This window comes from Harpia harpyja, chromosome 3 (genome assembly GCF_026419915.1).
Source record: "Harpia harpyja isolate bHarHar1 chromosome 3, bHarHar1 primary haplotype, whole genome shotgun sequence".
Taxonomy (NCBI): domain Eukaryota; kingdom Metazoa; phylum Chordata; class Aves; order Accipitriformes; family Accipitridae; genus Harpia; species Harpia harpyja.
In genome coordinates, this window is record NC_068942.1 from 21,841,653 (window position 1) to 21,865,515 (window position 23,863).

The following is a 23,863-nucleotide window of genomic DNA, read 5'->3' on the forward strand; positions in this document are numbered from 1 at the left end:
AACTACCACTATTTACTACTTCCTTTCTTTTCAAGGCCATTTGAATGAATAATTAAATCCAAGGAAATACCAGTCTAAGCAAAGAACAGTTTACAAATACACAACAGAACCAACTTCTAATTATTTTAACATTTAGTTGTACTCAGAGGGATCCGAGCACCATCAACTTATCACTTTCACAGGCCCAAATGCTACCATTTAAAAAAAAAAATATTATTCAATGTTATGGTTTGATTTGATTGTGTCAGAACCTGGTAGTAAGCAAAACTGTAAAGTATCTGATGAGTCAGAAACATAAATTGAAGTTCCACATTCTGATATTAGAAGAGATACAGAAGTGCTGCAAGAGGTGGAACTTACCAGCCACGTCTTCTTGAACTGCATGATCCAAGTCTGAAATAAAGAGAAACAAACTCCATGTTAAGCAAAAACAAAACTACATTCTAGTCATCATATATACATACAGTTTAAGGCTAGGAGTACTGAGTGAACTAATGAGCCTAGAACTCTATGCATCTTTATCTGGCCCTGAAATTCCACTTATGCCTTCTGCAGGCCTAATATATAACATCAAGAAAGGCATCATTTTTCCCATTACTTTTAACAATGATTCATGTAAAGCTACCAAACTACATTTATCTAAATCATTCCACATGCCCTTTTTGAATAAGGGCATTTTAATAACCATTAAAAATACACTTGAAGAAAAATTTTACACACCTTTTACATCAATTTCTTACTACATTTTATTCCACATGTAAAAAAATTAAGTACATACTAAACAAATGAAGATATGAGTTGATAAACAATGTAATTCCTTTTCATCAAGGTACTTTAATCATCTCTAATGAAAGAGGATTAAAATATTAATTGGTATACATAAAATGCATATGGTCTGATGAGAGGGTTTTAATAAAGTAGAATGAAAATTCAGTACTTTTAACTGCAAAATTACAGTACATACCAACTTCTACAAGATACGAGTGGTCATCCACAATGATTTCTCCCCTTAATCGTTTGTCTTGACAGTCAACTATCACCAACTCTGCATTCATATCCTTTCACAGGCAACAAAAAAAAAAAATTTTAATAAAGTTCTCCCAGAATTCAAGCTGGATCACAACTGGATCTTGTAATTCCCCCTTTCATAAAATACACTTACCTTCTGCTTAGTATATATGACAATGGTGATCAAACTATCTGTTTGGAACCAGTCATAACTGTAAAACAAAAAATACAGTAAAGAAAAAAAATATATATTTTCTTTGGGCATACCAAAAATATACTTAACTAGCAGTTTTCAAGCAGAGCTTCTTTCATGAATTTACAAGCCAAATACATTATTTACTATTTTTTGAAGAGGTAAGTCCATAGCCAATAATTTTGAAATTACTATTAAAATAACAGTCTAATTATGCATCCCGATAGTCCGCACATTATAACTAAAATTATATGGTGTTGGTTTTACTTAAAAAGCATATGCATCCTCTTTGCAGTATATGAACCTTCCTAAGACGACGATTAAAATCTTGACTCCAGACAACAGTATTAAATAGCCAGGATGGCTTCCAAGAGTTATAGATTCCATGCACATATCACAAAACCACAGTTCCCTTCACCTCCCCAAATGGAGATTTTACACTCCTATGTTCCCAAGCTGCCCAAACCTTGTAATAAATCCAGGGTAAGGTAAGAAACAGAAAGCCTTCAAATGTTAGTTGTTTGTATGGCCCTACACTTGCCAAGAAGTAACTTACCACCCAACCCCAGAAAAGCTATTCCTTTCTCTACCCATTTTCACAGGGACCATATATCAGACAATCTCATGCCTGGCCCTCCACCATAGACATGGATAGTTCTTTACTTGGCTTCCAGCTGGGCTGCAATCCCAGCCAGTGAAAGTCAGCCCTGTCCCAGAGCAAAGTTAACCCCTCGCATCTACATTACCACTGTCTTCTCCCTTCCCCAATGTCCTAACCACTCCCGTCTACTGTTTGGACTCCTGGACCAGAAGAGAAGGCAGAGAAGGAGGATGCTCCCTCCAGCAGACACTCCTGTCAGCCAACACATTCTAGGCTGCACACCTTCCAGTCACACACCAGAACATGCCAGACACACACAGGAAGAAAGGCAGCAAGGTTTGGAGAGCACTGCAGAAGATAAGCCACATTCCAGTTGTTTACAAGCCACAATAATTTATATGACTGCATGTAACTAGCCCAGAGATTACACATTCACAGGAGATTTTGATGCAAAGTGAGAAACTGAACCTTGGAGACTCAAGGCATCGTGGAGTAAAATGATATGTCAGTGACAACAGCAGGCATATCACAGTGGGGTTTTAGGGCCTGCTTCACTTTGCATATTGTAGAAACTTGAATACAGCTATCACATCTTAATATATTCCAGCTTGAAATGAAGTACTTTTCCAAGGCATGACAACTCATATGATCATGGACAAATTAACTAAAGTCAAAAAAGTAACTAGCCCAGGTGGAATCACTTTCCAGGAGTTTTCTCAAGATGCAAGGCTGAGGAGCCTGCAAATATAAGCCATACATTTATATATGATGCCAGGCAGTGCAAGTGTGAGAAACCAACAGAGCAAACCAAGAACCTTGCATTGTCATCTGCCTATATGGTCAACATGACCTTTGGCAAATTGTTTAAACCTGAACCTCAACTTTCCTACTTATAAGAGGATGGTAATGATACGTATTCATTCAGTTGAAACATCAAGAACTAACCACGGAAGAAGTTGCCTGCATTTACTAAGAACTGCACAGAATTATTAAATAGAATGTTCAACAGACAATGAAAGACAAAGGTTTACCTTGGAGTTAAATCTCTAGCAGAAGCACCCAGTACTTTCTTCTCAGGAAGCATACCTACAAAGAGCAGAGAGTCATTAAAATATTTGCTGTGATGCTCACTTAATAGAAACCATAATCAGGGATGTTTTGGGTTTTTTTAAATTGAATGTTCTCAATACTCTGCCACAATATTTAGTGGCTTTATTTCCACAGGCAGCCAGAAGCATCCATGTACTTTATAAATTTTGTTTTTATTCATCACTTTGCCATGGAGAGCAGGCTCCTAGAACATGAAGTTCTACTTCAGAAATTAAGAGTTCCGTATACTACAGAACCTGTGCGTGCAGCCCTTCTGGTACATGTAGCTTGGTCTCAGTTTCATCTGTTATTAGCTTGTGCTTTCACACTTTGTGATAGTGAAGCACAGAAAAAAGGTTATCTGAATGAATCTCTAACAGAACTATTTGTTTATACAATTCAGATGAACAAATTCAATTTGGGACATCTGGTCTAACCTAATTCACACGTAAAATTTCACATCAGTCAGTTAATCAAAGATATCAGCCTTAATCTCTCGTACTTTGCACTTTGCTAGCAATTTTCAGAGATTTCAGCTACTCACTTTAATTATTAAACAGCATGAAACAGTCTGAAAAAGCCTTTGCTGGGAGGCAACACTTGGTCAGTCTTTGAAAACGTCAACTGTACTAATCTCTGGCCTAACAGAAATTGAACATATTTGGCAAAAAACTGAGCACAGATGATGGATAAAAGCAACTGCAATCCTTCATCAGTTTTAACACAAAGAAGTTACATAGAATCATGATGGAGGAAGATGCACAGACTGAAATGTAATATGATTTGTAACACTACACGAACAGTTGGAGTTCTCCTGGACAGTGGTTAGGCAGAGGTCTAAGATAACAGTTGGCAAGTGCTGGTTTCAAGCCTATTCAAAGGCAAACCTTGCAAACCTGAAATGGCTATGCATAAAATAATTAATGTATGAATCCTCAGTTACCTAGATGATTATCTTCTAAATGCCAGTAAGTTTTGTAGTATGACTACAAGCTTAAACACAGTAATTGAGTGGCTCCACCATGTGGGAAGTAGATAAAAACAAGAGAGTCACTCTGGTCTAATCCAATCTGTCAAAACTATTTGATCATCCAGATGGGGGAATTAACCCAAAGCAATTAAAATTCACTGGAATTACTTATTGTTTGATCCTTAATTACCCCTAAGTATACACCATCTGCAACTGCTGAGGAAGCTAAATGGCAGAGCAGTCAGATCATTGCAAAAGAAAAATCAATCACCTAATAATAAAAACCTTCTCAAAGGCTAAGCCTTTCTTGAGGACATACATCATATGCTTAGGTTGGCCTCCATGGATAACAGGAATTCATGGTGATACACACTTCTGTTTGCTTTTGCAGGTCAAGAGAAATATATGAACAGCCGCAATAAAATAGAACATTCTGGCAAACCAAGTTATTTATGAATTATTCTGAAATACTGTAAGATGCTATGTGAAAACAAGAAGTCACATTGCAATAAAAAGACAATGATTCAGGTGATCAATGGACCAATTAAGGAAAGTGCTCTACTGGTCATGATGGTCATAAATAAAATAAAGCTGGTGGTGAAGCCAAAGGCTGACGGCAGGCATGAAATGAAGGAGTTTAAGGTGACCAGGATGAACAGCAGAATTACAACTCTGCATCTCACAAGAGCAAACTTCAGCTTGTTCTGGGAACTGTTTTGGAGAATCCCATGGGATAGCAAGGCTAGGGATAAGAGTTTCTCACACTGTCCTCATAGCCACATTGGAGAGAGCTGGGTTTGATAGGTGGATTACAATCTGGATAGAAAATTAGTAGCACTGCCAATCACAAAAGGTGTGATCAGCAGTAAAGTCCAACTGGTGGCTAGTTACAGCTGGTATTCCCTAGGGAAAAGGTAATGCCAATACTGTTCAATACCGTCATTAGCAACCTGAAGGGCACACACTGTCCCACTGTCAGGAAGTATATGAGCAATAACAAATCATGGGAAGCAGCTGAAACACAAAAGTTTATGGCTACCATTCAATGGGACCCAGACAGACTGAAGAAATGAGCTGAAAAAAGCTCCACGAAGCTCAAAAGCAAATGCAAAATTTTGCACCCGGGAAAAAAAAAATAATCTGATACAACAAAACAAGTGGGAAGCCTGACTGGATAGAAATGGGCTTTGCAGAAAACCTTCCAGGGACTTAGTAGACAAGCCGAACTTGGGGCAGATACTGCATCCTTGTGGTGTTGAAGGCCAACTTTATCCTGACCAAGAGCATAGCAATCAGTTCAAGGGAAGCGATTCTTCCTCTCTGTTCAGCATTTGTGAGACTACACATGGAGTACTGTGTCCAGTTTTGGCTCCCCAGTGCAGGACAAACATTGTCCAGATCAAGTCCAGGGAAAGGCCACCAAAATGGTCAGCAGCTGGAGCACAAGATATATGAAAATGAAAGGAGGCTGAGGGAACTGTGTTCAGCCTGTAGAAGAAAAGGCTAAGGGGGAAAGCCAACTTCAGCCTTCAACTACCTAAAGAGCAGGGGATGGGAGAGAAGGAAGAACAGAGAAGATAGCCAGACTCTTCCCAGAGAGGGACAAGAGGCAACAGACAAGTAGCAGCAAAAATTCTGGTTATGTATATGGGGGTGGGGACCCCCCCACACACACACACACAAAAAAGAGACCCAAACAAAATGCCACACCAATTCCCATGAGGGTGGGGTTGCTCATGAGCAATCTGATCTAGTATCAAAGTTCACCCTGCTTTGAGCAGGAGACTGGACTGAACAAGCTTCAGATGTTCCTTCCAATCTAAACTATTTTAGGATGCTCTGAAAGCTTTCTGTACTTATTGTTTTCTTTGTTCTCAGAAGGCCCAGAACAACCTTGACCCATATTTGTAAACTCCAAATATTACTAAGAAAACCAGGAACACTTATATTACTTATGCTAAAGAATTCCAGCTGGTTGAACCTCAAGATTTAGTTTTCTGTACTTGAAACTCTAGCTCAAACTCTCCTCCCATCACCCTTTTCCACACTGTAAGTATTTTCAAGGTCTGATGTGCATATACTCAAACACCAGCTTGTTTTCAGATGGTGGAACTGCCCAAGTCATATTTTTTTACTATTAATATTACAAAAATCATCATCATCATAGTTTGGGTGAAAGAGAAATTCAGTTTAGCTCAAAAGTGCAAGGCTGAAAAGATAATTTTAAAAATATGGCTTTGATACATATTTGTTCTCAAACAAACATGAAGTTTTGAGGCATGCTTTGGTAATGGCAGTGTTTTGAAATTTTGATCTTTTGTTAGAAACTCAAGTATGAACAGATGTTGAAGAGCACATTAGGCTACACCCACGCTGATTGTTATCACTAGCAATATATTCTGAAAACGTCAGTTTTAATTGCCCCTAACATTACATACAGTTGATGTTTACAAAAAAATTGATTGATCTGAGCACACTCCAAATACAATTACTATTTATACATTTTAGATTAAGACAAAAATGTCTTCACTAGTGCCAACAACTTCCAAAAAATCAAAGCCCGTGCCATAGGCTTCTCTTTCCCACTTTCAGACAGTGATGCTTATTTCTAGACTCATTTTGATTTAAATTTATGAGAGCTAATCACCAAGACACAACAACAGAAAATGAAAAACCTCATGGAAGGTAACCTCAGGAACTGACCTCTCCAATTTTGAAAAAAATCTTGCCAAACAGGTAAACTGAAGCAAGCAAGCATCAGTATTTTGGCAATTTCTGGAAACTACCATCAGAATAATTTCCTATGTCTCCTGACAAGTCGCACAATATGGACAAGAAAATTTATTGCTAGGAGCAGGAGGGGAAGCAAGATGGAAGAGAGAGGGAATATCACTTATTTCTTTTTACCTGAGTCCACTGTGAATATGAAAGATACATAGGAAAGCTCTGGACAGCTAGACAAGCACAAAAACTAAGGAATTCATGAACCAAAATAACCAAGAATAGAACATTGAAATAGATGGCAAAATTAGTCTTCTACTTGAATACAAAATATTTGTTGTGTATGTAATGACTACTAGCTGCTAGTGATGATATTCTGATAGAATAAAGCAAAGTTTGTTTTCTAATTCCCCCAGTCCTTCAAAGCAAGATTAAGAGGTTCCAGCAACTTGTTCACTGCTGAAGAAAAAAAAAAAAAAAAATTGACAGTAGGACAGTCAGGCAGCAGACCCTGTCAAAGTTTAGTTTAACATCCTACAAGGCTATAAAGCCTTGTGCGTTCCTGTAAAAACAGGAACAAATAAAATCAGTCTTGCTTACTTTTATATGATGTATGTTTAACTTTTTGTGTAGCTCAATGCTTGTGCATATCAAAAGGTAAACTGCCTTTTAGAAGTCAAATACAACATTCACAGAACACAAAGGGAGGGCAATGAAGACAATATGAGAAAAAAACCAAAACAAATGGGAACTCATATTCACCAGAGAAACATGAACAAGTTATCTTCCCCTCCCTGTGACTGGACTTGCTGGGACACCACCCCTGAGAACTTCTCTGGCTTCATCTTAAGAGACATCTAGGTTTCTGCACTTCCTGCCACTCCAAAATTTGACTTCTCTAGGCTCCTTTTCCAAAGTTTCAGCCTAGACTTTTCTGTGACCAATTTGCACCTGTCCCTTTTCATGCCGGTAGGTCAGCCTTGAGTTCAAATTGTATTAATTCCCTTCACAGGTGTTAATCTTATTTGTTGCACCAGCACACCCCCATCACACCTCATTTGATGTGACTTCATAAGCCATATTCTTTTAGGAAGCCTCTTATACTAATATGACTAATCAGTCTGTAACATTTCCCTAAAAGCATCAAAATCAAATGCATAGTTCTTGATCACTAGCAACCAAACCTACCTCCAGTACTTAAGGAAGGGCTCAGCAAAGGCTTGAATGCTTCCCCATCTCTACAAGGACTACTGTCAACCTCCTGATACATTCACAGAACCATACGTGCTTCTCTTAGAGCTACACCGTCAGCCCAGTCATTCTCACAGTTACATCCCAAGTAGTTCAGTCATACTGTGATCAGCTAATTCACCTCCATTTCAACTCATTTCCCAGTCACGACCTTCCAGCTTTTAGTAGAGATTTACCAATTCTAAGTGTTCTCCAAGATTTTTGTCTCATCTCTGCTACTCCAGACCCATGGCTACCTAGCTTTTCTGATACAGAGAAGGATCAAAAAGCCTGGCAATTTTGTTATGGCAGATTTCATAGCACACAGTAATTTGTGACCTATCTTGTCTGACTTGAGCAGAAAGCTTGTCCATCTCATACCTCCCTTACCTATACTACTCTAATGCAGTCTTATAATACTTTTAAACACTGAATTCACAATACCTGATTAGGATTTTGCCTTCTGTAATTTCCACAGATCACTAGAGCATCAACATCAGATTCAAATATACAGACAGAAGTCTGGATAAACAGTGCTCATTTGATAATATTCAATTAAGTCTAAGATTCACTCCCCATCTTGCTCCAGGTAAATACTTACCATTAAGCTGTTTCTTCTCTTCAGACAGAGTAGAAGAAATCTCTACAAGCATTAAGAAAAAACGAGCACGACAGTAAGAAGTTACGGCACTGTACTTGCACACATCATGCTAAAGAAATAAGCCAAAGTAAGGATCTCCAAATAAACCTTCCAAAACATTAATAGATTAACCAGGATGCTTCAGATATCAAGAAGTCACAAATAAATGCAGCACTGATTACCATTCCAAAAGATTATGTATAATTTAAAAAATATTATGTTAAAAATGCCAAAAGTTGCACAGCACTAAGGGTAGGAAATGCAAGAACTCTTGGCACTTCAAAACATCACAGATTATCTTGTGCAATTATAAACTTCATAGCTAAGAAGCTTGCTAAATCTGTCAGACTTTCGATGACATTTGCCTTATGACAACACATAGTAGACACTGAATCTGACCAACCCAATCCTTGGCAATCTAAACCCAATCCTTGGCAGAAACCCAGGAAAAATAAAATCTTTCTATAAGCTCCTCCTGTCAAATGATTTTATCTGACAAGTTATGATCTGAGTTTTTCATTAAATCTACAGTATGCTGCAACTACTCCAAACAAATAAACAAATACTAGCAGAAAAAACAAGAAGATAAAGACAATGCAGCTGAATTACATAGTGTCAATCCACATATAAGGTGCTCCACTCAGGGGGAAAGGCACTGCACCTCTCAGCCACATATCCTTCTGCTCATATCAAATATGTGGGGAAACTAGTCCTCTGATGTACCCAGGCCCCTTTCTGCCTTCTCTACATTGCACATCTCAATGTCCCAATATGAAGGCACATTTTATATCCTCTTTTATGGGAGCCAGGTTTGGTGAAGTAGGAGAAACCAATGTGTTCTTCCTGCTCCCTTTTATGAAAGACAAAATATGAACGTTTCTCCCCTGTTCTTCTGAATCCCTCCCAGTGCTCTGCATCACAGCAGCCAGTGTTAGAGGAAAAATGCCACTGTGAAAGACGTAAAGGAAAGGCTCCTGGAACAAAGCACCAAGCATACAGTATGGCAAAATGACTTCAGAGCTGACCAAGAATTGCCTTCATCAGAGGCTTTCATGTTGTGCCACCATAAGGTAAAAACAAAACACAAGATGAATGGACAGTTCACCAAAAATTTTTGGTTGAGGCTGTATTTGTCCATGTATTCTGCTACACACCACTTCGAGCTTTCTGACAGGATAGGCAAGTCATTCACAAAAATTCGTTTCCAATTAAAGGTCATTTTTTGTGTTCAAAAGTCTACTCTCGTTTCACTACATTTTAACATGTTGCACCAAAATTGGCACTGCAATTTTAAGGACAGCTTGAAGCATTTCCAAGGGACAGCCTACCTCTCTTCCTTGGATGACACCATAGCTCTTAGTCTAATCTCACTGAATTAACAATAATACAACATGCACTCCGACTCCCAAATTATGTTACCACTGAAGTAACATAGGGACATATACTAACATGTGTCTATGAGAAACATTAGCAGCATTAAAAGATACCAGACAACAGATTAATGTCCGTGCTAATGTTTACAGCTGAGTACCCTGAAGAGAAGGCAAGCAGTTTAATGCTGTACAGGTTTGCTGAGGAAGATACTGAAATCATCTCGTACCTGCCCAGGTACTGCTGTAGTTACTGTACTGGCCTTCTCAGCAAGTACAAACACTACACATTTCAGTGCACAGGTCCACTGTAATACCATAGAAGGGACACTTCAGAATTTCCTATTAGTCACTACCATACCATCAAGCAGCATTCCCCCAAAACAAGTTGACAAAACATTAACTATCACCAACATCTTCAAAAGATTCTTCTTTCTTAAAAAACCCCCCTAGAGTATGCAAGGACAAGCTTCAGCTTCCTTAAACAATTCAGTGAGCAAATAATTGTACCATCTTCCAAAAAACCACCAGAACACAGGAAACAAAACCAAAGCTAAACAACCGCAAATCTTCCAGCAATGCCCCAAAACCTACATCTGCCTTACTTGCACTGTATTGAGACTGTAGCAAATACCAAGCACTAATGCTTGCCCTACTGCCAAACATTGCTTTCTTCTTGTGGCAGAGGGTGAATGTATCCATAATTTGAAGTCCTATCTTTCCTCTGTACTTATGGGCCCATTTAATCCTATATTCAAAAACACACACCTTAAATTAGTATTTTATTCTTCTACTTTCAAATGCAAACTTTGCTGCATATGGTCTTCTGGAAGGATGCAAGACTAGAATTATTGCTGGTTGACAGTAAAGTTAATCAACCATGTTTTTGATAACTCAAAAGAGGAGGATACATAACCTACCAGGAATCAAAGTAAACTTTGAGAACTTTACAGTGAAGAATTTCAGCAAATCCCATCTAATCAGTTTGATTCTTAATTAGTGAAATTACATTTTTTCAAGCCTGAAATGGCTAGAAGAGACACAGGCAACAGAACTGGTTTTATACAGTTGGCAACCTTTATCCTGCAAATTTTACTACAGGAAAATGGATAGAACAGTCCCACTACAGAGGAAAGCAGAAAAAGCAAACAGCACAAAATGGACTGTCATAGCTGGCAGGAGCAAAGACATGTTTATTTTTTACCGACTGGCTGTCCCAAGAATTCCTTCCCGTTGCAGAAAAGTTAGATTAATGAAAATGGCAAAAGTCAGGTTTACTTTTAAATTTCTAACTCAGCTGACAAAGTAGCAGTAACTTACCTGTAACACCTCAACTCCATGAAGCAGTTATGCTGTTGAGGTTTCTCCATACTTTGCAGCATTTACCTTAAAAGCTCCACACTGGAATTAGCTACCTAGCAATGTGGAGGTGTAAAATACTATTCCCTCTCATGTACAGGTCAAACTCAACCTGCTAGGTGATGTGATCTAAGTGCTAAGCAAGTATGCAGTGCACCTTGTCAGAAGTTGAAGAGCTACAATAGATGGCTGAATTTGTGAACTAAAGGATGCCACAGAACTTGAGAAAAACAGTTGCAGACATTAATTCTTCCATGTTTTCACTGCAGTTTTGCTAAGGGTCAATATTCAGTAACAGTGCCTGCTTCCTAGGTATAGGAAATTTTTGCTGTAGCCTACAAACCAAAACAAATACTGAAGATTAAAGTCTCTGGAAACCATCACCAGCATTTTAAGACCATATACTACATCTCTTGCTGTCCTGGCTCAGAGGATTCTGTTGTATCAGCAAAATTTTCTCCAAGTAAATTCAAACTAAACGACCCAATAAAGCATTCTGGCCATAAAGTGTATTCAAATATCTCCATACATATGCAACTTGCCAGACCTATGTCTGGTGCTGAAATCACCAGATTGAAAATACTGCCTTTTATTTCAGGATGAGAGAGCTGCCTACGACAGTGTGTCCCCTGGGATCAGAAGAAGAAAGAGGGATCTTGCAGGAAAAAAAAAAATTATTTCTATATACATACACACATAACACACACACACGTGTCTGTTTTCTGATGACTAAAAACAAATGAAGAAATGCAGCAGTACATTACTTATAAAAGTCTTCATGCATAAAATAGTTTCATCTTCAGGTATCTGCCGTAAAAGGACTGAATATATACAACAGCCTTCATCTATATGCAAGAATAGAGACTCTCCTTGTAAATATGATGATTTAGGATTTCTCATAATTTCCAGACAACTGTGGAATAAAGCATAATAGAAATTATTTCATTCTTAAAACCCTCACCTTTTGGAGCAGCAATAGGCTTGACAGCCATTCTCCCAACAAGACATTCCTTCAGCATTGATTCATAATTGACCCAACGATGAACCTATATTAATAAAATTGGTTTTCACAAAATTTTTAATTCTTACTATGTTGTTCTATGCACTGAAATAGAAAAGTTCATTTCTGTATAGTGGCTAATGTAATTCATTTAGCAGATTTTTTTTTTTTAAACAGACACTCATTATTGCATTGTTCAGTACTTATTTTTACTTCTATTACAGATAGCGTGTAATTAAATGAAAAACTAGGACCACAAAAAAGTGACGATAGTTTAATTTATTAATTTTATATATTGCAGTATCTGAACATCATAACCTTGAGCTACAGAAAATATTTCAGAACAGCATTTTTATGATGTAGGCTATGCAATTAACAGAATAAAGACCTTGCCTTTACCACAAGGGTAATCTTGTTTAGATACAAGTGAAGGGAGAAGGGATGTAGGAAACAAAGATAAAGAATAGCAGTTTAGACACACAAACACCTCCTACCAAGTTGGTGTATTTCTTTTTGTTTCTGTCTTACTATCACTGAATTATTTGGAAATTACCTAATTTAGAAAGTTAAATAAAGTGAAGAAAAAGGAGTAGCTTTACAGACCAGAACTGGAGAACTTGCAGAGGAAATGGATGGCAGAAAAGCCAATTCTGATAGGGCATCCAGGATAACATCACAAGAAGAGAAAAGGAAACAAAGTGCTGCATGACAAATTTGAATGGTATGTAGAGATTTAAAAATAAAAACTTCAAACTGGACAAGCAAAGGAGACGAGATAAAGAATCCCATCCACAAGTTGTAGTTTCCTCATATACAGATAACAGGAAGAAATGAAGGTTTTGAATGACAGTTAATTTTTCCAGAAATTTGAGAAACACTAGACAGACACAGAATGCTAAAGCAGAGGGGATAACAACAGAAATGCCTCCAGAACAGGAAAGACGTCAGCCAAAACAAAAAATGTGAACAGCATATTTCAAGGATCTGAACACTGCTTTCCACTCCCATGACAAAACAAGCTAAAAAAATAATGTAGCAAGTATGTATCCAAGGTTAGTTACAACTTGAGGGGCTTCCCCAAATTTTCCTGATGTCAAGACTTCCGTTTCCCAGTACATCATAGAACACTTGACAGTGATCCAAGCTACAGAATTCCAGGCCACAACTTGATACTGGATGAACTTTTAGGAGAAAAACACCAAATTTCTTGAAACCAGAGAATTCTGCCCAAATTCAACACTTCATTTGTAAAAGGAATTTACATTCATTGTTAAAAACGTTTTGCAACTAAAAGCATACATACTGTGATGCACAAACTGTAAAGAGATAACAGATTTCCTTTCAGAAACAGATGAGATTTTCTTTCTGCTCTTTCCCAGTTTCTCAGACAAACCTTGTGAGCCAAGGAGGCTCAAAAAATGTCTGTTTCTAAAAAATACCAACTCGGTTTGCAAGCAATTCCTTACACAAAGTACACCCATTCTGCAGACCCTTTATTTTCTGAGTCTTTTCAAAACATTTAAAAAAGTCGTAAACAAAGAGGAGACCAACTGTCATCCTCTGATTTGTTCACAGTCAGTTAATAGCAGCCCCAAGCATTTTTTCTTAGTACTGTGTTTGCTGATAGTACAGCAGCCAAGTTAATAAGAATACTACAAGCATTTTTCAAAATGTGAAAGTTCTGAGAAGAAAATGCCTCTCAAACGACAGCAATTAGTCATAGTAATTTATTAAGAAGGTGGTATCTCAAGTTGTTGCTAGTTTTATTGCTATTTCTGCTAAAAAATTAATTTAATAAAATGGTCAAATTGAAGCATCATTCCAAAAACATGAAGTCACATTTTCATTATTGCCTTTTGGTACAAAGTTTAAACTACATGCCTCTTGCAGCACACATCAGTGCCATTCTGAGCAGTAACCCATTGCCTTTCCTTAGACCTGAAAAAGTTCAAATCACCATTTCCACTGGAATGCCCTAAAAATAATCAGAAAACACACATTTTTCAAAATACCTTTCAGTGAGCAAGTGTCATTCGCTGCCTGGTGTTCTCACCTGATCAAAGAGATCTGTACCATCAGCTCCTGCTGCTTTCATCAGTTCATCCTCACCACCAGGATGATATTCCATGTATGGTGTGACATTATATACAAATCCTGCAGAAAAGGGAATATAAAAATATGAGCAGCATTTCTACAACTGCTACAACCACTCCTATCTCCAAAACTAGCCGAAAGGTTAGTGTATATTAAACACTGCAATGGCAAACAGTAGACATGATTGGAACAAGCAACACGACTTTCCAAAAACAGAAACATAAGTTACACAATCGTATAGAGCATAAGATATATCTTATCTTATTACATAGAGAGGCCAATCCTACACTGCCATCCCACTTTGTCCCAGTGAACGTCTGGAGAAACCTGCAGAGTTAAGACTTTAACAAAATAAACTCTTGAAGTTGAACATGATGTATCCTAGCTAGGGGTAAAAGAACTAGAGGCTGGTTTAAACAGAGACATAAAATTGAGCCAGTTAGCACACAGAATTGTTTTCACTTGCTCTTCCAATTAAGTTACTCCTAAAGTGCTGTCATAGTTGTTTCCCTATCACCCATGACCTATGGAATAAAACGCCTACAGGAATGAACTGCCTCCCATAAGGAAAAACTGCTACCATCAGCAACAACACTTCCATTCTTCAGATTCAGCAACATAAAAAACTAAACATAGCCTATGCTCATTAAAGGTTTACGACTGTGGTACCAAATTTGTCCCTGTAAAAGGGCTCAGCATTCTTTCTACACGAGTACTATTCTTAGTCTTTCCAGGGAGATAAAACAATGCTTCTTCATAGGTCTGAAAGGATGAAGTCTAATTATTGTTGCTATGCAACTGGAGTAATTAGAGCCTGGAGAATGCAGCTACAAACAAATTTAACTACAGACTTATTGCTGCTAACAGGACTACTGCAGGCCTACCTAGCAGAATATTTAAAGATATGTAGCATTATCAAAACAGGAAGCTACAAACTGTGCCAGTGCTTTCATAAGAAGCTTTTAACACATTAAGAAGTGTACAGTAAGTACTTCAGAAGGAGAGGTAGGCATTCAGCACTGGGCCGAGGGGGGGACATACTTGGGACAATCCTAGCTGGTAAGAACAAGCATCTCAGACAACAAAGGAAGGACCTTTGCGTATTCTACCGAACTGATCTTCTGATGGATGTATCCACTATGCCATCTTGTGTGCAGTACTGATTACTGCAGGCAATAAAATGTAAGTATCTAAATAGTTAGGACCTCCTGAATATTAGTCAAATGTTCGATTTACCATCAAACTTGCAGGAGCAAAAGCAATCTCATTTATATACCCTTCATGCTTTTTTTAACACCCCTGACATCCCACTTCATATATAAATTTGTGGCCTATATGACAGCTTTCTCTAATGATCATCATACTGGTTTTCTGAACAAAGTTAGCTCTTTTTGTTCTTTTACTTCACATTCCTCTCGTCAATTTCTGCTCTTTCTTATAGAGACACAGTCTAACTACCAATGCAGAAACCTCATTTAGCTTTTCCATAATGGTGTTATTTTACTACCTGTCCACGTATCAGGTCTACAGATAATCTACCAGGATTCTCAGTTACTCTGTTTTTTTAATTATAGTCCTAGAACAAAAAGGCAGAGATGGAAAAATCTAAAGATACAGAAGCAGCATGATGGAGTTCTTGTAAAAACCAACCTCAGAGATGTAGTCAAGGGGGAATAAGAGACTAAAACAAAAACAGAAGCATTTTTAAGCAGTGATTCTGTCTGCAGTAGTAGATATCCCTTTTTGAGAGAAAAGAGAACAGACCTCCACAGTAAATAAGCTTTCTTTAGCTCTCCTCCCACTATAGTTTTGCTAGCATGTGCACACAGAGCATTAACAATCCTATTATTTTTGTTCAAAAGCCAGTACTGAATGACATTTTACCCTTACTTTCACTCTCATCCCCTTTTAACACCCAACAAACATACAGTCGCCCTCATAGAGAAATTCTTAACTCTCTTTTGCTGGAGTTGAGATGACATTATGTCAAATATCAATGCTGTCCCTTACCAGATCAAAGTTACCACTAAATGAACCACTCTTCCTAGAGAAATGTCACATTAGCTACTCTGATCCTCTCAATCTTCATAGAAGTGCTGTTACGTCATAATGAATTTAAGGCAGTATTAATGTATTTTAGCCTCTAAATTATTAAACTGGAGAGCAAACATCTTACTCCTTTGTGTAAGACAACTAGGAACTTCATTTTCAGCACCAAAAATACTCTTCTAGCCACGGCTATTGCTCCAAACCACCTTCCACACAATGTTAATGTATAACATATGATAGTTCCAACTTCTGAGCTAAATTTTTATAAAAATAACAACATAAATAGACTGGCTTAGTTACCACAGACATCTGTTATGCTAGATAGAGATTACAATTGTTCTGTGTGGCAACTGGCATTTGCCTTACTAAGTTTTATGAAGTAATACGTGGGCTTGCACACTTATTTCCCAAAGACCATTCTACAGATTTAAGTAACATTTTTAGTATTTATATGTCTCTGGATGCTTTAAAGCAACCACTAAAAATAGTCAACTGCTAAGGATAATAAACTTTCCAAGACTAAGGAGTGTAAGTACATGTCAGCATTTTCAGTGCCTTATTCTTGCTAAGCCCTCGTTATTTGAGGCATCATCTACAATCTTGTGTTTTATTATTTTCACATGCAGATATAAGTTATGTGCAAAATACGCCCACTTGGAAGACTTCTTAAGAAAGGCCTGAAAGCAAAGAAAATCTTTGTGACAGACAATCTCTAACTTGAACAAAGTTGTGCCCAATTATGTCAAGATTACACCTGGCCTAAACATAGAAGGCACATAGTTTGGTTTGGGGTGTGGCTTTTGCTGTTGTTTGGGTTTTGTTGCTTCTTCTTTAAGTACAGCAGAAGAGAGAAGCTAGGCAAAGAATGTAGAAACAACATCACAGCAACCAACCTCTTATGCATATCCAGCAGTCCTCCTTTTTGTTGTGCTTAGCAAGCTCATCTTCAGTCACTTCAATTAGCCTCCCTTTTAAACCAGTCAAGTCCCTTCCACTTTTAGTTAGTCGAATCCAATCCATAAGACTCCTTCCTGGTTTTAAAGGTACCTGAAAAATAACAAACGTACAAACATTATTAAACTCTAAAGGAAGAAAGAGCCATTCAATGCACTTTTCTAAGCTTCCTAGGAGGACTTGGACAAAACAAGAAATAACACAACCCATATTCTTCACTGATATTTGGGAGCCCTACTCAGCAGTAAGAGTGCTTAAGAAAGTATCCTATCTAGTAACCCAGACAAGGGAATTATTGAACATCAACAAACATTTATAGACGATTCTTCCCAAAGCAAACTGCAGATACCAAGTCCTCTTGTGGTGGTAAAAAGTTTTTATCAGCATCACTTGAGTTATGGCCTGGAAACCTATGAGCAACAAAGGAGAGAGATTTGAAAACCCATGGCCAGGTAGGACAAGGTAGGAAAGTTCACCTTCACAGCATTCATAAAGACTTTCCACAAGCCCTACAGCAACTGGAAATCTCACCCAGAGAAAGCTGGGACTGAAGTCTTCTGGCCTACCAGGGACATATTAGCCATGACCTGCCCTGGAAAGGAGAGCAAGATCTTCAGGGTGTCTAGCACCTTCCTTTTCAACAGCACCACCGACTGGGGAACCCCTTTGATCCCAACTCTAACAGCAGGGAACAGGGTTAAAGAATCATGGTCTTACAAACTGCAGCAAAACCAGAAGCGAGAAAACTAAAGAGCACACAGACCCACATTACTCGAGGCTGCTTTAGTCTAAGTACGAGCGTGCTTTCCAAGCGAGGTCTGCAGACACCAAGTACCCCCCAAACCACTCCAAAGACGAAGACCCAACAGGTCAAGCGTAAGCTGTGCGCAGTAATTTCAAGCCGAGGGTCTCCGCCTGCGCGCAGGAGGAACCCCGAGACAACCTGGGAAGGCAGAGCAGGAAGCCCTGTCACCACCGCCTTCTAAAACGAGAAGTGCGAAGGATTCTTCAGCGCCGCAGACCAGCTCCTCGCCCGCGGGCCCTGCCAGAGCCGCCGCGTCCCCTCGGCGGCTGCCGGAGGACCAGACCTTTTGGAAGCAAGCGGCCAGAGGCAGCCCTGCCCCAGCCGCAACCGGGAGCCGGCCGGCAAACCCCCGCGGCTTCGCCGAGAGGGGCTAGGCCGCGCAGCCGGGGAAAACCGCCGACCCCACCGGGCCGGGGCCTCGGGCCCGCCCCCAGCGACGGCCACCGGCAGCCCCTGCAGGGCCGCGGTGCCGGGGAAGGCCCCGGCGGCGGCGGCGGCAGTGGGCCGGCTAGTCCCCTACCTTGGCGCGGCCGCCCGCAGCCACTCGCTGCTGGGAGCTGGGCGCGGGGAAGGCCTGCGGCGGCACGTTCAGCATCCTGCCGGCCCGGGCCGCGGCCTGCGCCCCGGCGGGCGGGCGGGCGGGCGGAGCGCTCCGGCACAGGGCGCAGGCGCGGCGGGCGGAGCCCAGGCCCGGGCCCGGGCGGGGTTGAGGCGCGCAGGCGGCCTGCTGCTGCCGGCCCGGCCGCCGCGTCTGGGGGCCGGGGGTCTCGGTGTGAACCCGCCCGGGACCAGGCCTGGGGGGGTCCCGGGGCGGTGGCGGGCTCCCTCCCTCCCTCAGGGAAGGGTGCTGAGGAGAAGGCGCCGCGTAGCGCGTGCGCCTTTTTGCCCGCCCCGAGGGGTTTTGTCTTCCATTGCACTGAAGTCTCGGCTCCAGGTCCGGGTCTCCCAGCGCCAGGTGCGGCGCTCGGAGGTTGTTAGAACGGGCGGGAGTGCTGGTACCCGCCCCCGCTCCGCAGGCGAGGGGGTGAGGAGGCTGCGGCAGCGCAGAGGCGAGCACTCGGGCAGGGGCAGCTTCAGGTACGTACACCAGCTGTACCTGACAGAGGCACTGGCCTTTGAGTTAAAGCTTTTGGTTTGTGGTTTTTTTTGTTTGGGTTTGGGTTTTTTTTGTTCCTTTAGGGGCTTTGGCCTGCATGGTGATTGGTACCAAACTTTGCTTCGATTATCAAAACCAAACTCAAAACAACTCATATTAGACCTTTTTCCTCATTTTTTAACATCCACTTTACAAACAAAACTGATAGTCCCATACTGTACATATAACAATACAGCTCATGTACATGAGAGAGTGTGAGTGACTTAAGGCAAACCCCTTCTTTAACAGCAAAAACTAGAGTAGAATTTAGACCCTTCTCTCCATCTGGAAAACAGCTATATCATTTCTTTTCCATGTTTGAAACCCCGTTGTAACAGCAGGCACAACATTACAATACTTAATCCAATGATTCCTTGGTATGCTTCCCCATGGAGCCTACTAAATCACAATGAAAAAGCTTTCCTTGTGTCCTCAAACTTTGAGGAAGTCACGTGTAACCACAGAGCCCTTTAAAGCAAGGCATCTGTTCTCCCATTGACATCCAAAGTTACAGTCTACAAAATATAGGACCTCAGATAAAAAATAATCAATACCTTCCCTGCCTAAAACAGGAGAGGAATAGAGGAAAGGAAAAAGGCTCAGATAAAACTGCAAGACATTTCAGTTTTATTAAGAATAACTTACATACAAATAAATTATCTTTAAAAATACTATAATACATTTTTATATTAAGTTTAAATTAAGTCTTAGGAGTTGCATTGGCCTTTTCTGCAATCAGCAATCTGATTCTGTTCTTGAATCTTGTTCCAGTTCATCTTCATCATCTTCACTATCCGAGTCTTCATAAAAGGAAATTGTAGCTTGAACTGGAAAGTTCTTCAGAAGTGCTTCAGCTTCCTGATATAAGTAATCATAGCACCTTGATTTGGGCCAAAATAGTCTGAAACAAGTATACAAGAGGTTTGCTTATTGTTATTACATATTCTACTTGGAAGCTGACAGACAAGAAACAGCAGTGAAATTCTGTTAAGACAAGCATCCTACAGAGTTTTTCCTCACATGCTCAATTGCTAAACTGCTTTCTACATTTAGATAGAAAAAAATATTCTCTGGATTCTGTATTTTCATCTGAAGAGATAAAGATGCACTTAAAGTGCTAGTTATGCAGCAAAACTACTGTGAAGACCAAGGTTCACTGCATCTGAAACTTCCTGCTCCAGTACCTCATTAACAGTATTACTTGGGGATCTTATCCAAGTAGTGCTGCCCTCACTGAAACAATTCCTAGGGAATATAGTGGATCTCAAACAGGATCCCCAGTATATTTGGATTAGATTAGTAGTTTTGTTACTGAAGGTCCCCAACCTAGGTAGTTGTTTGCAATGGTGTGAGGCAAATCTCAAAGTGAAAGGAATGATAAAGGTCTAGGGGGATCAGACCTTGATATTTCACCCATCTTTCCAAGAAGAATCATCCAACAGACTGCTTATGGAAGATGCCCCGTGGATTTTAAAGTAGTCTGTGTTGTATCCAGAAATTAACATAAAAATTGCTGACAATATGGTGGTTAGCAAGGGCTATCAGCTAGTGAGATAATGTTGCAATTAATATATGCCACAGTTCCGGTTCCTTTTCAGCTAGCATCCTCTTTTGCTTACAGTTTGGAAGTAGATGCGAGAAACAGACAATAGAAGTCCCAAGAGCTGAGAGTCTAGCACATTGCAACATGAATAAATGCTGACTACAGATTGTTTGTAATAGAAATACGTTAAGAAACAGAACTAGATGGTTTTCTAGCAATTACAAAAGTGCTTTCTAGGCTACTGTGTAACAGAACACTGCTTCCTTTGCAGCACAAAGTAACTGGCACTTGCTTTATAACATCTCTCCGTTCCCAGTGTTCCCTGCAGCATTCAGTGGTACCTAAGCACCGGAGCTGTCACAGTGAAGTCAGAGTCTGTGCACTTGCTTAGATAGTCTGTGCATCAGTATTTGAAAGATCAGAGCCTATATTTGAGAGAAAGCTGCATCTTGCCTGGAAGAACTACCTGTGCATTTACTTTAAGCACCTTGCAACACCCGCTAGTACTTCTGAATACAGACTCTCCTGCAGATTCTATAACTGTAGTTATTTTCTTTATTTCCTTTTCAGAACTGACAGTGCAGGCACTATCGTCACCTTCATCATTAAAGCAGTAGTTACATGAGTATTTTCCTCGGCAATGCTGGCTTAGTCAGTCCCTACCCTCTTCTCCTGCCACTCTGTCCCATGCCTGCACCTGCTTCCTCACACTGGGAGGACACTGGAGGTTTGCACAGCAAGACAGCCTAGGAGCTATCCCCCTTCCTTTTTTTAATTCCGGGCACAGGAGTGAGTAGCAAGGTGCTTCAGCCAACCCTGCCACCGCAAAAAAGAAAAACCAAAAAACCACAACCAAACCACATAACTGTGTAACATGTCTAAGTCCCACGCCACAGAAGCATGCCAACATCTCATCTTAACGATCTGGTGAATCCACAAGTGCTGGCAATCATTTGCCCCAAGGACCTGTCAGTTCAAGAGCGCTTAGGTGGCTGAATCCCTCCGAAGGCACTTTCATCTCTACATAAATACATGGGTGGGAACAAAAGGGGCGGGGGAGCGAGCGCTGGCCCAGCCCGGCCCTCCGCTGCCCAGCAAGGGACGCTTCCCCCGGGACCGGCCGCCCCGAGCTCCCCCCGCGGGAACCGGCGGCGGCCCCGGGGCAGCGACTTACCTGACGGGGTGCGTGTACTGCGCCGGCTTTGGGGAGGCGTCCGCCAGCCCGCGGGGGCTGTGAGGCTGCGGAGGAGAGAGCAGAGATCAGCCCGCCGGCACAGCACCCAGCCCGAGCAGACACCCCCCCCCACACACACGCCCCCCGCCGGGATTCCCTAGACGTTAGTCCGGCGGCAGGCGCTCCGCCGCGACCCACCCGCCCCACTCACCGCGGCGGGGCCGGGGCCGCTCCGCCGGCCCGCCTCACCGGGCGCGGGCACCCAGGGCCTCCAGAAGGGCGCGGACCTGCGGGGCAAGGGCAGGACCGTTAGGGAGGAGGAGGAGGAGGAAGAGGAGGAGAGGGGCGAGTGCCCCTGCGGGGGCATCGGCGGCGAGGGCGGGCGGGGGCAGCCGCACCCCGTCCCTCCGCCCTCCATCCTCCGCCGGTTCCGCGGCCGCTCGCCTGGCCCTGCCCGCCCCGGGCCCTGCGGCTTTTATAGCCGGCGGCGGCCGCTGCGGGCCGCGGAGCCCACCTCCCCCGGCTCATTTGCCAGCGCCATCGACAAAAAGGCTCCGCGCGAAGGCGCCGCTGTGTAAACACGGGGCGCGGACGCGTGCATGGCCCAAATGGCCCCCGGGGGTGGGCGGGAGGGATTTGGCAAGTCGGTGTTAATCGCACTTGAGCAGACACATGGCTGCTGCCGGGGCGGGCGGGGGGAGCCGCTGTGGGAACGGACGGAGCGGGGGGCGGCGGGGCGGGGCGAGGCGAGGCAGCACCGGGGACGTGCCCGGGCCGCTCTCCCGCCCCGGCGGCGGCGGGGGTCAAACCGCAGCGAGCGCGGGCTTTTGTTGTTGAAAACGTGCTCGTTTGTCGTCGTCCCCCCCCGCCCACGAGCGGCAGGGCGAGGCCCGTGGGACGGGAGGGCCAGCGCCTCCGCTCCGCCGGGCACCGCGGGCCGAGCCGGCGGGAGCCCGGCTGCCGTGAGAGGGGCAGCGGTTCCCCAGGCGGCCGCGCAGGGACGGACAAAGGAATTTCCCCCCGGGGGTGGTGGAGAAAATGACGCTCCTTGGAGGGGTCCTTATTTCATAACGCGTCAGCCCCCCCCCGGTACGCTCCGTCACATATTCCCCCTAAGACAGCATTGCTCTCTGAGTTAGCGTAGTGGCTTTTTTTTTTTTAATAGGGTATTTTTGCCGAGGAAACGTGCCTGCCTTGATTCTTTCTCGCGTGGTCCCGATACTTCATGACGCTGTTGCTACATGCGCAAGGTTTTATGCCAAACTCGTGCCGTTTCTGTGTTCCGCAGTACCAAGGGAGCTTATTTTTATTTTCTTTTTTTCTTCCCCTTTTCTTTCTGAGATTGCAATCACGGATGCACGAGCGGCACAGAAACAGCAGAGTGATCATATATAGGAGCTAGTAAACAGTAATAACATCAGCCCTGGGGAAGCTAGGAGGGTTGGGATGGAGCTGCCCTAGATGCTGAAGGAGGGCTTCAAACCCAGGTAATTCATTGGCCCATTAAAGACTCACTTTACTGAGGCACCGCAAAGACTGAGGCACTGTACTCTTTGGAATAATATTCTGCCTTTTTGAGTGTAGCCATAAGGAGTGTGTCTACCGTAGCACTGCTCAAGAACAGCTGCAGGTAGAAGGTTCCTTCTGCCTTCTCCACCGTATCTTCAGCACAGTCTGTTTCGCTGAATAGTATCAGCAGTACCAGTTGTAAAAAATGTTACATATTAGAAGCTGTGTGGGAAACGTAATCAGATTAATAGCATTAGATTAATAGCATTTTTTCAGATCTTTAAGTCAAAACCAGATGTAGACTGAATTGCACTTTTGAAGAAAAGCAACCTCTTAGATGGAAGAGCGCACACATTTAACTTGCACATGCTGTGATACGTTCTGACTTCATCAGTGGATGTATTCTGTCATTTTGGAGG

General features: G+C 42.0%; 2 protein-coding genes across 5 annotated transcripts in view; both read right to left on the bottom strand.

Moving 5' to 3' along the window:
• The window catches only part of LOC128139361 (cytochrome b5 reductase 4), a 45,830-nt gene extending 27,096 nt beyond the window's left edge, over positions 1-18,734 (bottom strand). For 2 of the 4 annotated variants that reach the window (XM_052781600.1, XM_052781602.1), the window contains exons 1-9: positions 18,604-18,734; positions 17,218-17,371; positions 14,235-14,335; positions 12,143-12,227; positions 8,414-8,455; positions 2,834-2,888; positions 1,163-1,220; positions 965-1,058; positions 361-393 (exon numbers count right to left, since the gene is read on the bottom strand). In XM_052781600.1, the coding sequence (XP_052637560.1) occupies positions 361-393; positions 965-1,058; positions 1,163-1,220; positions 2,834-2,888; positions 8,414-8,455; positions 12,143-12,227; positions 14,235-14,335; positions 17,218-17,371; positions 18,604-18,678 (697 nt within the window). In that variant the 5' untranslated portion in view covers positions 18,679-18,734. Of the gene's footprint in view, positions 1-360; positions 394-964; positions 1,059-1,162; positions 1,221-2,833; positions 2,889-8,413; positions 8,456-12,142; positions 12,228-14,234; positions 14,336-17,217; positions 17,372-18,045; positions 18,062-18,603 lie in introns of those variants that run through there. The other 2 variants (XM_052781604.1, XM_052781601.1) reach the window with 2 other exon arrangements.
• Positions 18,735-19,275: 541 nt separating this feature from the next.
• On the bottom strand, positions 19,276-22,615 carry RIPPLY2 (ripply transcriptional repressor 2). The gene is made up of 3 exons (XM_052781605.1): positions 22,147-22,615; positions 21,936-22,000; positions 19,276-20,119 (listed from the first exon to the last, which is right to left on the bottom strand). The coding sequence occupies exons 1-3, from the start codon at positions 22,351-22,353 to the stop codon at positions 19,954-19,956; spliced, it is 438 nt and encodes a 145-aa protein (XP_052637565.1). The 5' UTR covers positions 22,354-22,615; the 3' UTR covers positions 19,276-19,953.
• Positions 22,616-23,863: the final 1,248 nt, after the last annotated feature.